General features: G+C 39.7%; 2 protein-coding genes across 7 annotated transcripts in view; one reads left to right on the plus strand and one right to left on the minus strand.

Annotated features, from left to right (window-relative positions):
* Positions 1-337: 337 nt before the first annotated feature.
* Positions 338-8623, plus strand: LOC128890457 (PAX-interacting protein 1-like). 3 transcript variants are annotated; one of them, XM_054148940.1, is made up of 10 exons: positions 338-572; positions 1080-1264; positions 1432-3902; positions 4685-5129; positions 5958-6142; positions 6252-6493; positions 6636-6905; positions 7557-7761; positions 8140-8306; positions 8421-8623. In XM_054148940.1, exons 1-10 carry the CDS (start codon positions 477-479, stop codon positions 8445-8447), a joined length of 4293 nt encoding a protein of 1430 aa, XP_054004915.1. In that variant the 5' UTR covers positions 338-476; the 3' UTR covers positions 8448-8623. The 3 variants fall into 3 exon arrangements, with proteins under 3 accessions (XP_054004915.1, XP_054004916.1, XP_054004917.1); XM_054148941.1 differs by lacking the exon at positions 8140-8306; XM_054148942.1 differs by lacking the exon at positions 338-572 and having other exon boundaries at positions 1130-1264; positions 1392-3902.
* A 565-nt stretch (positions 8624-9188) lies between these two features.
* LOC128890466 (clotting factor B-like) overlaps positions 9189-14242 on the minus strand; it is a 13237-nt gene continuing 8183 nt past the window's right edge. For all 4 annotated transcript variants that reach the window (XM_054148971.1, XM_054148972.1, XM_054148974.1 and 1 more), the window contains 3 exons: positions 13216-13866; positions 12081-12457; positions 9189-10425 (listed from right to left, as the gene is read on the minus strand). In XM_054148971.1, coding sequence (XP_054004946.1) covers positions 10153-10425; positions 12081-12457; positions 13216-13866 — 1301 coding nt within the window. In that variant the 3' untranslated portion in view covers positions 9189-10152. The remainder of the gene's footprint in view (positions 10426-12080; positions 12458-13215; positions 13867-14242) is intronic.

Consider the following 14242-nt stretch of genomic DNA (forward strand, 5'->3'; position numbering starts at 1 on the left):
AGAATGACTAATTACCAAAAAAAAAGAGTTCAAAATAATAACCAACGAAATTAAAATTCTCTTATAAACACTCCTTTTTGTAAACTATTTTTATGGGACCACAGAGCCTGATTTCTTTCGGTAAATTCAGTAATAAACTTACTTTTAGTTCCACGATTACGATAGTAACACAATTGTTGCAGTTCATCTTTTAATATACCAAATAAATAAAAACTTCTCCCGATATAATTCGATGCTAGTTTCGCCGCCATTTTCATCATTCAAACGAAGCGCACTCGCGTCGATATATATCGAACGCGATACGCGACTACGTTCGACCGCGAAGTCGCTACATAACCTTGCGATCATAATAATAACAAAAGCGTCGCGGCTGAGTTTTGTTATCAAATATTTGTGTATAGTTTTCGCGCGATTCCCGAAAACGCGGCGATTTGTTGTGATGTGGAAAACGTGATTTCGTAAGCAGTTCTCCAAGGATGGGCGACATAAGGGCCGGCCTCGAAGAATTAAAACTTGACGGGGCCCTGTTTGCCGATGTTAAATACTACGTCAGCGGCGAAGGTGATCCCAAGGTATGTCATTTCACCGTTTCCCGCGTTTTTCCGCTGGCTTTCATCTAATGTCATCAATATCGCGACAACGATATTAGCGTAACATAATCACTGTAAATTGCAATTTGCTCGCGATTATTTGAGACAAATCGCGTTACACGCGATAGAGGTTATAAAATGGAGTCAAATTTAACAGACTCCAACACTGTGTGGAGTTTTTTTCAAATTTAGAACTGCATGGCTTTCTCTCATATGTAATATTTCTCTGTCCGATCAGTTAAATTTAAGCGTTCGTTATTATTTCCAATGATTACACTGTACATAGAAAATTCATTAATGATAATATGACAATTCTAGTAATATTGTAGTAATATAAATTCATATTCCGTATGAAGAATTATACAAAAATAATTGTGCTTGCCCAATTGTGTGTATTTTGTGTGTGCTTGCTTCTTTCGAAGAGGAAGTATAATACTACGCATGCCTATAACAGTATTATCCAAACATGCATTTTTTAACTGTTTCCAGATTTTAAATTTACTACAAGAGGGTGGTGCAGAGAGATCGAATTATTTTAGTGATTTTGTTACACATTTAATAGCAGGCTATGACGCATTGGAGAATGATATATCTGCTGCAAAGGATATCTATGAAATACCAGCAGTTACGCAGAGCTGGATTTTGTACTCTGTTAAATGCAGCAAACTTCTACCGTATCCTACCATAATTTTTAGTTTGCGTGAAATCATTGTATTAATTTTATCTTTAAGAACATTTAATTTAATGTTGATGTAACAAAAAGACCTAAATTTACATATGTTACTTAAACATTTTCAATAGCATGAACTAATTAATTTCCTTAGCAGTATCATTAAAATAGGCCACACTATTTTTCCCCTGAAAATACACAATTATTTTCGAATATACGAGCATGTGTATCTCAGGTAAGCCGCGCCGACAGTAAAAGTCTGTGGGCAATGATCGCATTGCAAGGTGGTAAATGTCAATTACGTTTAGACCGATATTGTACGCACTTAATTACTGGAAAAGCTGCTGGCTTGAAATACGAGACTGCTGCTAGGCATCCCATTCAAATAGTAACACCAGACTGGATAACAGAATGTTGTAGAAAAGGAACTATTGTCAGCGAAGTGGAATATCACCCTAGACTTTTAGTTTACCCGAATAGTTCCACAGCTATGATCACTGGTTTTATGGACGAAGACACAGAAAGCAATACCGCGCAAGAAGAACAGGACAGAACTAAAGCCATGTTGGAGCAACTTAAACAACGTATGCCCTGGAATCAACCGAGTCCACCTGTATCTTCCAATACATCTCATAGTATCAATACAGCCAATGTAACCGTAACAACAATTCCCTATCCAACAAATGGACAGAATACTGTTAACGCGCAACAGCAGCATCTTTCACGTTCAATTGCAACCACAAGTTTGTCTAACACTTCCACAATCGTATCTTCTGTATCTGATCAAAACGTGACGCAAACTGGTTGGCTATCTCAAGCCTCTCAACAAAACAACGTTGCACAATTGAAATCTGTCTCGCAAATACAGCAACCGGAAATATCTCCACAACAACAGCAACAACAACAAATGAATATTCAACACTCATTATTACAACAACAACAGCAGCAACAACAACAACAACAGCAGCAGCAACAACAGCAACTGTCGCAGCTCACCCAACATCCACAATTGCAACAACAAACGTACGCCCAGCAACAGCTCTTGAATCAACAACAGTCCCCTCAGTTAACATCGCAACAACAATTAATAGGGGCGCAACAACAGTCACTCGCGCAGCAGTCATTAATGCCACAACAACAACAAATAAATTCACAATTATCTCAGCATCAATTGTCGTCTCCCCAACAACTGCTGTCACAACAACAAAAGCAATTGAATCAACACCAGATACTTTCTCAGCAACAGTTGAATCAGCAACAACATTTGTCTCAGCAGCAGCAGATCACTTCCCAACAGCAGCTAGTTCAACAACAAGTGCAATTAACGACACAGCAACAAATAGTCCTCCAGCAACAGCTACCCGCGCAACAGCAACAAATCGGAACGCAACAGCAATTAAATCAACAACAAGCTACGACGCAACAACTCACAACCGAACAGAGACAGATAATATTGCTACAGCAGCAACAACAACAACAACAACAGAAAATCCAGCAAATTTCTCAACAGCTGCAGCAATCAGCACCCCAAAGTGCCCAACAGTTCGTTATAAGGGATGGTCAGTTGCAGCAACAGCCTCAAAATCAACAAATAATGGGACCCAATCAGCAAGGCTTCATCGTGCAAAGAGACTCGCAATGGCAACAGCAGCAGTATCATCTACAGTTACAAAGACAACAGCAGCAACAGCAAGTGGGCCCTCAAAGGCCGAGTGGACAGTGGACGCAACAACCACCCCAACCACCGAGACAATTGATCCAATTGGATGCTCAAACGCACCAGCAGTTGCAGCAAATGGACCCGCAACAAAGAGCTCAGTTCATCCAGAAGATTCAGAAACAGAAGAACTTGATACTCCAGAGGCAGATGCAAAATCGCCAAGCTCAGCAAGGTGCGCATATCGCCGTTATCAGAAGTCCAGGGAAGCCTGTGCAGCCTGGTGGGTTGCAGTGGGTCCAGCAACCGCGGCCGCAAATGATAGGGCCACAGATTGCCCAGACACCCAGCCAAAAGCCAGTGCATCCTGTGGTTCAGCCTCCAGCTCTAGCGCCATTAAATACTGCCAATCCAGTGATCGTACAAACAGGACAAACCGTGCAAGGACCTCAAACGCCCCAGACTGCCCAAACGTTCCAGCAGGGCCAGCCTTTAACGCCTCAGCATATAGCACAGTTGCACATGCAGAAGCAGCAGATGGCGAGATTGCAACAGCTGCAGCATCTACAGCAACAACAGCAGCAGCAACAACAACAACAACAACAACAACAACAGCAGCAGCAACAGCAAGGTGCTCAGCAAGATCCACCCCTGACGTCATTGTCCAACAACGTTCAAATACCGCCTGATCAGCAGTTGGTCGTCAACGCGAAAACGAAAACTGCCTTGGCGAACATGCTGACGAACAGACTGCAAGGTAGCGCGGCAGAAGGCAGCGCAGCTGGTCAGCTGAGACTAATGACCGCCCAACACAGACCGCCGCCCCCGCCGTCGCAGGATCCTCAACTTCTCGCGGCTTACCAGCGGAGGACCGTAGGAAACATCACTAACGGGGCGACACCAGGGGCGCCGATCAAGATGCAATACGCTTCGCTGATGACTCAAGCTAAAGCTCAGTTCTACGGACATAATCCGAATCTAAAACGTACGCCACTTGATTTGTTTAAACGCTTTAACTCGGTCAAAGCTGGCAAAGTTTACCGTAAACGACCATATTGAGCGCATGACTTGTACACGTATTAAAAGGACATACTTTGAATAAAATTTCTACTAATTTTCATTGGCAATATCAAGGGGTACGATAAATGAAAAATCAATGCGCGTAAAGTGTTAACCCTTTGCACTCTAAGTGAGCCTCTCTGGCACGAGAACACTGCATTGAAGATCGAACTATTTTATGAAGGTATTACATTTTAATATTGTGTGTATCATCATGTTTTAAAGAACAAAAGTCTCCGCTACAAGTTCTGCATTATTTCAAACGATTTCGTTATAGAGATCCGTTTCGATAAGGCTTCTAAAATGTTAAAACCAACTTTCAGGATTGTTCAATTTCAACTAACTTTGAAGACGTTGTAATCATGGTAGAAAATTTCAGATTGTATTTGTATTGTAAACACAAGGACGATTAACACTGTTATCAACGCATCAAGGTGCAACGAAACTTAATATAAACACATATTTTCAATAAAGTATATAGCTCAATGTAAGCTGTAATGTATGAAGCTCAGGTGGTGACTGATACCTCTCGAGTGCAAAAGGTTAACGATCATCGATCAATCGACTCCGACGCTCCAAATTTCAGCGAAATCCGAAATTTGAAATTCGAAAACTTACTCCAAAAAAAAAAAAAAAGAAAGAAAGTGTCCGACTCGACGACGTAGCGACCCCTTCGCAAATAACGTTCGTTGTTATTTGTATTTTCAGTGCCACCAGATCTATTTTTGCTAGGTTGTATTTTTGTTATCGTTGAGTACGACGTGCAGCATCCGAACGACGTCACGATATGGAAACAAGTGATCGAGAGGCACGGGGGAGAGGTCGAGCCCCAGTATTGCACAAGGGCGACCCACGTGCTGGCGATCACGCAGAAACATCCAACCGTGGTGCAGGCGTTACGCGAAGGGAAGCGCTGTGTCAGCGCTCACTGGCTGTCGGACGTTGTCAGTAAACAACAAGTGCTACCGCCGTGGCACGCGTTGCATTTCCCAACGCCTTTCAGCCTAACGGAGCTGCCATGCGCGAAGCAGATCGTCTCCTTGTCTGGATTCGAGGGCGAGGAACGCGCCAAAGTGAAGTTCATGCTGGAAGCTTTGGGGGCGAAGGTCACCAATTACTTAACCAGGCACAACACACTCCTCGTTTGCAGAAGGTAGCCAGCATTTCTTATGATTTAAGTGCTCCTGACACTAATGCTTGATTTTATGAAAGGAAGGAACAACGCTGACTTCGCAAGGATTTTGATGATTTTTAATGTGGCGATTGGTGTGAAGAGTCGTGAGGAATGTTAGATAGAAGCTGCGATTGGAGAGAAGACTTCAGGATGAGTTAGGATAATACAGGATCACTCTTTGAGCTTTTTTTTTCTGTTGCGCCTTAGTATAGAATAGAAGATGTGTTGTGTCTCGTGGAGGAAGAGATATTTTTGAAGAGTAATGCTTTTAAATCTGACCAAGGAAGTTGAATCTGAGTCGGAATGAAGTAGTTTGATAGAGTTTGAAGCATAAATGGTACGAAACTAAGTTTAGATGATAATTACAAAATTTAAATAGGAACACGTTGAGAAATACAGGGAGAATGAATTATTAACGGAAATATTTCGATACTGTTAGACTGGCCATGGTTAAAGATTATCAAAATCCGTAGAGGTGTCAGCGATGAGCGCCCTTGTAAGTATCCAAGTTTATCTGGAATTTCTCTGTGGTATTTGATTGATCATATTCATTTAGAGAACTATTCGAATCTATTCGACAAAGAATGTACAATGGATAGATAAGAGGGTCCCTAGATTCGAGCTTCCCCTTCCAATCTCGAACGACTACATCAATCACTGAAAGAAGTTTACTTAGATACCAAATAAACTTGAATACTATCCCTTCGCTAATTCACGAGGCTTGCTTTACTCTAACATGGAGGATGATCGCTTAAATCGAACCACTTTTTCGCTATTACGTTTCTCATTCCATGAAAAACATTTCAGACCGGACGGTCAGAAATATAAAAAGGCGCGGGAATGGCAAACTGGGGTAGTGAACGCTCAGTTGTTGACGGACCTATTGTGCGGCCAGATGAACGCTCTCCATCAGACCGAAAACCCAAAATATCAGCAATACAGCCTGAGCAATCCCTTTAGATTGGATTATTCGCTAGTGCCTCATTTAATGGGTATCGTGAACGTCGATGATTACGTTGTTCCCTCGCAAAGAATTACTATTCTTTCGTACTAGCGGCTCCGTCTGTAGCCGCAGCCGTATTAAAACGATGTTTCTTTCAGCTGCGTGGAAGATGCCAATAAACATTACGCAGGAGTCGTACGACAAAGTAAAGCAAGTTGGTCAGGGTCCAAATTCGATAAGAAAGTATAAAAAGCCGCGATTAGACGGGCCGTTGTTAAACAAGGACCCACATTTGTTGGGTCTGGACGAGCCTATAGTCGTCAGTAATCCCGACCCTCCGCCTCCGGATAAACAACCGAGAATATTGTTCTCTGGTATCAATCCTAGAAATCATGCGAAGGTAATAACATCCAGTGTGCCGATACTATCCAGTTTCCGAATATGGAAACATTACTGTTCAACGATACTTGAAAGACTATAGCGTGAGAACCACGATTGCTACGGTTAGGTGACTTGCTAATTTCTGATTGTTCATTCGACAGAGAATTCGGGAATTAGGTGGTGCGCTGGCAGCCAGTTGGCGGGACGCTACTCACCTCGTGATGTCAGCGCCGATAAGAACTGTAAAATTTTTGTGTTGCCTGTCACGTTGTAAATATATTGTCACGTTACAGTGGCTACTCGATTGTTCTGCAAGGAACACGTTCTTAGATGAAAGTGGATACATGCTTGGCGATCCAGAATTCGAAAAGAGTTTTAATTTTAATATCGAGAAGGCTCTGGCGAGCTGTAACCGGGGAACAGTACTTAAGGTGATTACTCAGCATGACATCAACACTTTCGACCCTTTTATGGAGTTAATCGCTTTGTGCTATGGCTCATATGCCTCAGTAAATATTCCTGATTGCCTTTGGCCAAATTATATGTGAGACTTACAAAAACATGTATAAAGCATGAAAATCATTCACTCTGGGGCAAATTGACTTTTCTTATTCGACTACAACCATATATAACCAACCCTAGTTTAATATAATTAATTTCTAAAAGAGGCATGAATAGATTACAAATAGAAAAATGTCGACTTGAAAAAGGATCAACGATACATCTGTACCGTCCAAGGCATAAAACACCATATGCAGTTCTAACAAAAATTAACTTCCCACTGTTACTAATAATCACCATGACTTGACTTGATTAATAAACAAGAATATGTTTCACTTTCTTCAGAGGCAAACAACACTCTAATGTGCCACTTTCCCATCTATTCCTTATAAACATGCATGCAAGTAACCAGTGTGAATATTTCTGTTTAAAATAGACCCATAAACGATTGTATGCAAATGCACAGAATTAATCTCTACACCTATCGTTATTCAAAAGGGGCAGACAATTACGCTTTTGTTATAAGGTTAACCATTGTGGCCGCAATTTGCATTTGTTTGATACGTCTTTTCGTCGAACAGGGTAAAATATTTTATGTCACACCGAGTGTGGTGCCATCGCCTTCGGCAATCGCAGAAATTATCGAGAGCGCGGGCGGATCGTTGGAGAAAACGCGGAGATCCGTCGCGCAGATCCAAGAAATGAATAGTAATAAATTAACTTATGTCATCGTCACTCACGAAAATGATATTCATCTTCTTTCTGACGTTTTACGTGCAAAGATCAGTAAGTGGAAATAACGATAATGCAGAGTAAAGGATGATGATCTTGCAGTATAACACATGTTATTATTTATTTTACGTTTCAACTGTTTCTTTTAGGGCCATCTTCAACACCTAAAAATGGTACAATTCGATTTACTAAATTAAACAGTTTATTTCATTTAAGAATCGCGACAATATAATTGTCCGTAAATTGTTTTGAGTTAATTATCAAAGTGGAAAGACCCCTTTTCATTAGTTGATTTAGTGAATACACTTGTAACATTTCTAAATTATGAAAATTAGTCGGAAATGTAAAATAAGTGAAACTTGTTCGTGACTGCAATTTACATACATGCAAACTTATCTGTGTATAATTAATACAGAGCTTTTGTTTATCTAGATCACTGTAATATCTGCGTTGCTTTTATGGATCGACTCGATGTCATGTTAACTCTCAAACCAAACGTTTTCTATAGAAATACATCGATCGTAAATACTTTTGTATTCAAATTGATCCGATTTTCAAGATCATCTGAAGATCAACATATCTTGCGTGGTTCTTCCCTTGTATGTGTTCTCGTATCTTACGAAGCAACGGAGACGTTAAAATTGTTAAGATAAATGAAACGCCCTGTATAATAGAAAATGGCGTGTATTCTTACAAATTTCTAATATTTTTAGGTGTGTTCACTGCAGAAATCGTGTTAAGAGCAGTTGCACGACAATACTTCCAACCTGACGAGGTATGAATACAACGCAGTTCACTGTGTACTGCATTTTACCCCTGATGCGGGCTCACTAAAGTTTCTTTAGTCAGCTATTTTGGACATGAAATTTTTGCTTACCTTCTTCGATGGGACAATAAAGAACATAATTTTATGATACAGGAGGAACTATTTTCAATAATACATTCCAAACCTCTCCTTCTCATGTTGCTTTTTTAAAAAACAAAAAAAAACACGCATATTTTATATATATATATATAGACGTCCACGTGACAGAATTTAATAACTTTCATTTTAACGTAGAAACATATATAGATATATATTGTGTACTGCTAATTACAATTAAAACGTATTGTTTTAATCAGCATGTTTGTAGTTATTTTTACACGACAATTTTAGCGCGCATTAACTCGTCACCTTTTTATCGTGCATATACATATACACACATATCATTCTAGTTTATATTATTATTGTTGTACACTTATTTTCTTCCATTCAATGTGTCCGCTTACGCTGTCTTTATGTATAGTTATAGTTATGTAAGGAATAAATTATGTGTAAGAATGTGTGTAATTGCAAATAAATAGAAATACACAGCATTCGTATGTTCTCTTACCGATGATGGAGACGTCGTTATTTTCAACCCTGTCAGCGGCAGCGGGTCCAGGTGACTTCCAGGTGAATTTCATATCACACGAATGGAGGTATATGATTGTACAATAAATGAAACGTAAGAAAAATACAAGGTTTTATTCGAGCAGAATAAGATCATGGTCGTTCGTAAAATTAGCGATAAATGATTTTCTACGAAGCATCTATCTAACAGTATATATACATTTTCAATTAACGATACACGAGTACGATACGATCATTGATAAAGAAGGATTACCTCGCGCGTGACGGAACAGTTCAGTTTAAGATAGATTTACGTGCTATACTTATTTTACGCGGTATGCAATTAGAATTATGTCAAGAATAAATATTACACGGTATGAATAAATGGAAGAGCTAAAATACATACGCTGTCCTTACGAGTAAAATAATCGAGGTAGGGTCGATCCTTTATTCAAATGACCCTGTTACTTTTGTACAGTTTCCATCGTCCATGTCGCGAATATTAACGTAAAGAGAAATAGGAGTAAAAGCAAGATTTAGGGTCTTTCACAGTCGAATTATAGAACGGTGATTATTAATCACTGATTACTTTGTGATAATTGTTCATAATCGTCGAATTAATCGTTGACCACTTAAATGTATAATCTGCAACCATAATCTAATAATTTCTAATGCCTCAGCATTAATCGCACGTGTACATTCATGATTATACATACTGAGTATACATTAATCATGATTACTTCGTTTATTAACGGGATTAATGATTAAAAATTATCGATTATGATTCTTGGATCACCGATAAAGTACATTTTGCCCAGCACTGCCATAAACGAGCTCTGTAAACTGCTATAAACAATTCTACGTTCGAAAACAGGTCGAAATGTGGATTCGCGATATCTTGGGATGTCGAAGCGGAAGTACATCGAAGATAAAATGAAAAAAATCAGGACGACAGTCGATAAATCGACCATGCAATTCCACTTGGCGTTGTCCTGAACGGAGCTACCAGTGTCGTGAGAATAATTTCTATCGAGAAGCTGATCGACTAGCATGTTTAGAATCGCGGAAGGACACTACGTGGCGAGCTGTTCCAATATCCAGTCTCTGTATTGCGCGACGTCCGCGTATACTACGAATTGCGACAGGTCGCAGGACATTCTGGTTCTGTCCAACAGCGATAATGAAACGATACCGCGGAGATAGTAGCGTTCCGTGTAGGAATCGTAGATGACGAAGCCACTTCCGCTGTCGCCGTTGCAAGGACCGGTTCCGTTGCGCAGACCCGCGCAGAATGTTCTGTTCGTGGTTGTCTTCGCGAACTCGCTGTTGCTCCACAGACAGACCTCCTGCAATTCGAGTAAACGAGCATCGTTAGATTAAATGTAGATCGTCGTTCTGGGATTTATGTGTTGGAAATAATGGATTTAAATTATTTGAGCAAGAAATACATGTTCGTTCTGTTCAAAAGTTCTGGGGTAAGTCCCACTGTAGGTGTTTATGCAAGTTCATATTTTTACAAATTTTGAAGAATGAAAGCTTGAATAGAGATATTATTATAGAATAGATTATTGTTGATATTTTATATATTTGTTCCTTTTTTCTATGTTTTTATTCGTCATATGTAAGAAGTGACAGGGCTATGAAAGATAAAAGAAAAAGGAGGACGATACAGAAGATAGATTTTATACAGACTAGGAAACAAATGACTGTAATATTCGTAGATCTAAAATTGGAATAAACGTGTGAAATTAATATCGAATAATTCCGGAGAAGAACCCAGTTAATGAATCTTCAATCTTCTAAATAGTCCTTCTCGAAGTACTTCTCTAAAATGAGTGTTTGTATTCACATAACAAAAGTTGGAATTTCTACATAGTATAAAATAAAGTTTCTGGTAAGCGTCTATCTCCAGAACACAACATTTTTTCCTGTTGACGACAAGAGAAAAAACGATTAATGTCGTCTATAAGGAGATCTTATAAGAACTCTTAACAAAAAAAACTTTTGGTAGAGAATTCATGATTGCTTCCAGGCGAAGCCACGACAAGTCTAGTACAGGTATAGTAAAAAAATAGATTAATTAATTCAGTATTCAATTATACGAACAAGATTTTTAAACTATTCAATAGTACCTACAAATTCTTCCAATGAACTTTAATTAAATGAAAGAGGTTCAAATTTCCCGCGGAAAATTCCTGTCGCCATCTAGCGGTAAACATGCCGAACTATTTTCGGAGTTTGGTCAGCGCCTCTATCGGGAAAACGCCCAAGTTTGTCCTCGATAGTTCCTTTTTCTCCTGCTAGATGGCGCCATTTTCAGTGTTACTTACCGACCTGTCGATACATTACCATAATGCGGTAAATAACAAAGTAAATGGCGCCATCTAGCAAGAGAAAAAGGAATTATCGAGGACAAACTTGGGCGTTTTCCTGATAGAGGCGCTGACCATACTCCGAAAAATAGTTCGGTATAATCACCGCTAGATGGCTATTTATTTGAGCGAAAATACCGGGAAAGTATAAAATTTTTAAAAGCTTAAAACAGAAGGCCAGTGTATACATAAAACAAATGATATATTCTAAAGAAGAATCGTGTTAACGTATCCTCGAATTTTCTGCATGAATATTAATATGCACAGAGAACACATTGGACAACTTTTTTGATTCCAGCTATCCCATCGAGGCGTCGACAACGAAGAAGAAACCGGTTGTAATCGTTATCTCGTGATTATTAAAATGTCAACATTAAATGAGCATTGTAACATTTTAAACACCGCGAGTGATACTTTAGCAATGTTTAAACCATTTCAACATTGATACTACAAAATGTTTACACTGTTGCAAAATATAATGTTTTGTACGTAATAAAAAGTAAAATTTTTAAAATGGAATGAAATACAAATTTTTGGAAAATAAAGACGGTTAGAGTAAGACAAAGCTTTGCAATTGAAATTAAGTAAAGATCAAGAGTTCACATATGGTACAAAGAAATTGGTTTTACCTGAGATACGATCGGAGAAGTGGACATACGAGGTTCGTCAAGGTACGGATTCCCGAATTCGTCGCGTCCCCAGCCCACAACGGTTCCCGACCTTCCCACAACAAGGTCCAGTGCCGTAGGGCTTGGCCAAAGACAAACTGGTCTGACCATCGCGCTGTACTCCACCCTATCTTTGAGAATCAGCACGGCAAGGTCGGAGTCGGCGCTGGCTTTCGAATTGGCGTCGACCTGGAACCTGTAATCGGGGTGGATCCTATATTCCGCCACGTGTCGATTCGAGTCCTTTTCCTCCCAGCCTCGAAGACGATATCGTCCCACACCGATCGACAGCACGCTCGCTGGGATCATCAGGTTGCCCAATTGAAAGCAGTGGGCAGCTGAAAAGGAATGAAAGTTTTTTAAGAATTTTATTTTGTAGGATGACGTAGAAGACATAGAAAAACCATGAAAACAGGCTAGGAAAAATCAGGTTGGGCTGGAAAATACTTCCTTGCGGTTTACTAATACTAATTACAGTCATATTGTTAATACTGTACAGTACGATAGTACTTCTTTGACAGTCGGTTTACTAATATTGGGTTGTCTGTAAAGTCCGTGCCGATTTTTGATAGATGGTACACGTCTGTTTATATCGGAATGGTTGAAAACAATTAACATAGGTGCATCCCTTAAAAGGTGGAAAGGTCGTGGAACAAAATGGTATTTATATAATTCAATAAATATATATTAAAATTCAAATATGCCTTTGAATTTTTCTTAAAAATTGGCACGAACTTTCTGGACAACCCAATACTAATTCCATTCATATTGTTAATGGGATTTTTCTTTTCTTTTCTTTTCTTTGCATTCGGAATTTTCTGATTTCAGTACTTCTTGTCGAGCCTCGCTAGACATACGACCGCAAAGAATCAATACCGTAGAATACTATTACATAATTGTACTACCACCGATAATACCCGCTACCATATACCAGCAGCCAAACCTACTAGCCAACTCCTCACCTCTGGATACTACTTACTAATACATTTTTCAAGCTCCCCTACGTAAAAGGTTTTCGCATATTTTCCATGAATGAACATATCACCCCTCTCCAACGAAAAAATACCCAATTGCACCACCTTTAAAGATCACCTACCCGTGATAACATGAGTGTTCGTCACCAGATTCCCGGCACATTGGAACTCAAACTCGTACTTGACGACGAAGATCGCCACCAACCAAGGCCACTGACCTGGATACGTTTTCAAACCTCCTGCTATCAGTTGGTTAATCGTGTTCGTGTTACTTGGACGACCGCATAATTCATTGGTCTGATCGATGTTAGGAATCGGCTTTGGAGTCACGGGAGGAGCTGGTTGAGTGGTCTGAGGTCGAGTTGGAATCGGTCTGAACACCGTACGTTCAGTTCCAACAGTTTGAATCGATGATCTGGTCACTTCGGGCTGGAAAACTGGCGGTCGAGTGGGTTCGGTTTGGAAAACTGGCGGTCGAGTGGGCTCGGGTTGGAAAACTGGCGGTCGAGTGGGTTCGGGTTGGAAAACTGGCGGTCGAGTGGGTTTGGGTTGGAAAACTGGCGGTCGAGTGGGTTCGGTTTCGAAAATTGGCGGTCGAGTGGGTTCAGGCTGATAAACTGGGGATTCAATGGGGTCCGGAATAGCAGGCTGCCACAGCTTTTCGTCTACGTCGGCGTGCGATGAAATCAGGTTCGATTCGTCCAAAACTTGCATCTTCCCCGGTGGATACAAGGTGTGGTTCAATACGATGGACGTGACGATTTGTCCCATTGCTGAAATGAGAATGATTTGGTCACTTGATTCTGGACTCTTTACTATCTTCGATCTGCGAAAGTTCGGTGCAGTTTGAATTGTGAATAATATTTTGCAAAACATTCTGCAATCAGTTCATGTATACATAATTACTATTTCTTATATTGTAGATCTTTATTTATTACATAATCGTATCAGCTAACTTGTCAAAATTATTTCAAGGTGATGATACGATATTACAATATAATATATGCCTTGAAATAAGCAAGCTAGATATAATTTAAAAGATCTCAGTAAAACATGAAGAACATGATAAAAATACAAAAATAGACATCATTTAAAGACCTGCACTATGGCATAGCCCTCCAACAAATTTATTTTCAGAAACAGATCAGA

This window comes from Hylaeus anthracinus, unplaced genomic scaffold (assembly GCF_026225885.1).
Source record: "Hylaeus anthracinus isolate JK02 unplaced genomic scaffold, UHH_iyHylAnth1.0_haploid 12000, whole genome shotgun sequence".
NCBI classification, from domain to species: domain Eukaryota; kingdom Metazoa; phylum Arthropoda; class Insecta; order Hymenoptera; family Colletidae; genus Hylaeus; species Hylaeus anthracinus.

Excerpts from the sequence above, each read along its gene's own strand:
- LOC128890457 (XM_054148940.1), top strand. The coding sequence starts at position 477 with ATGGGCGACATAAGGGCCGGCCTCGAAGAATTAAAACTTGACGGGGCC. Across the intron at positions 573-1,079 it reads GCGGCGAAGGTGATCCCAAG|ATTTTAAATTTACTACAAGA; the intron begins GTATGTCATTTC and ends AACTGTTTCCAG. Across the intron at positions 7,762-8,139 it reads CGTTTTACGTGCAAAGATCA|ATCACTGTAATATCTGCGTT; the intron begins GTAAGTGGAAAT and ends TTGTTTATCTAG.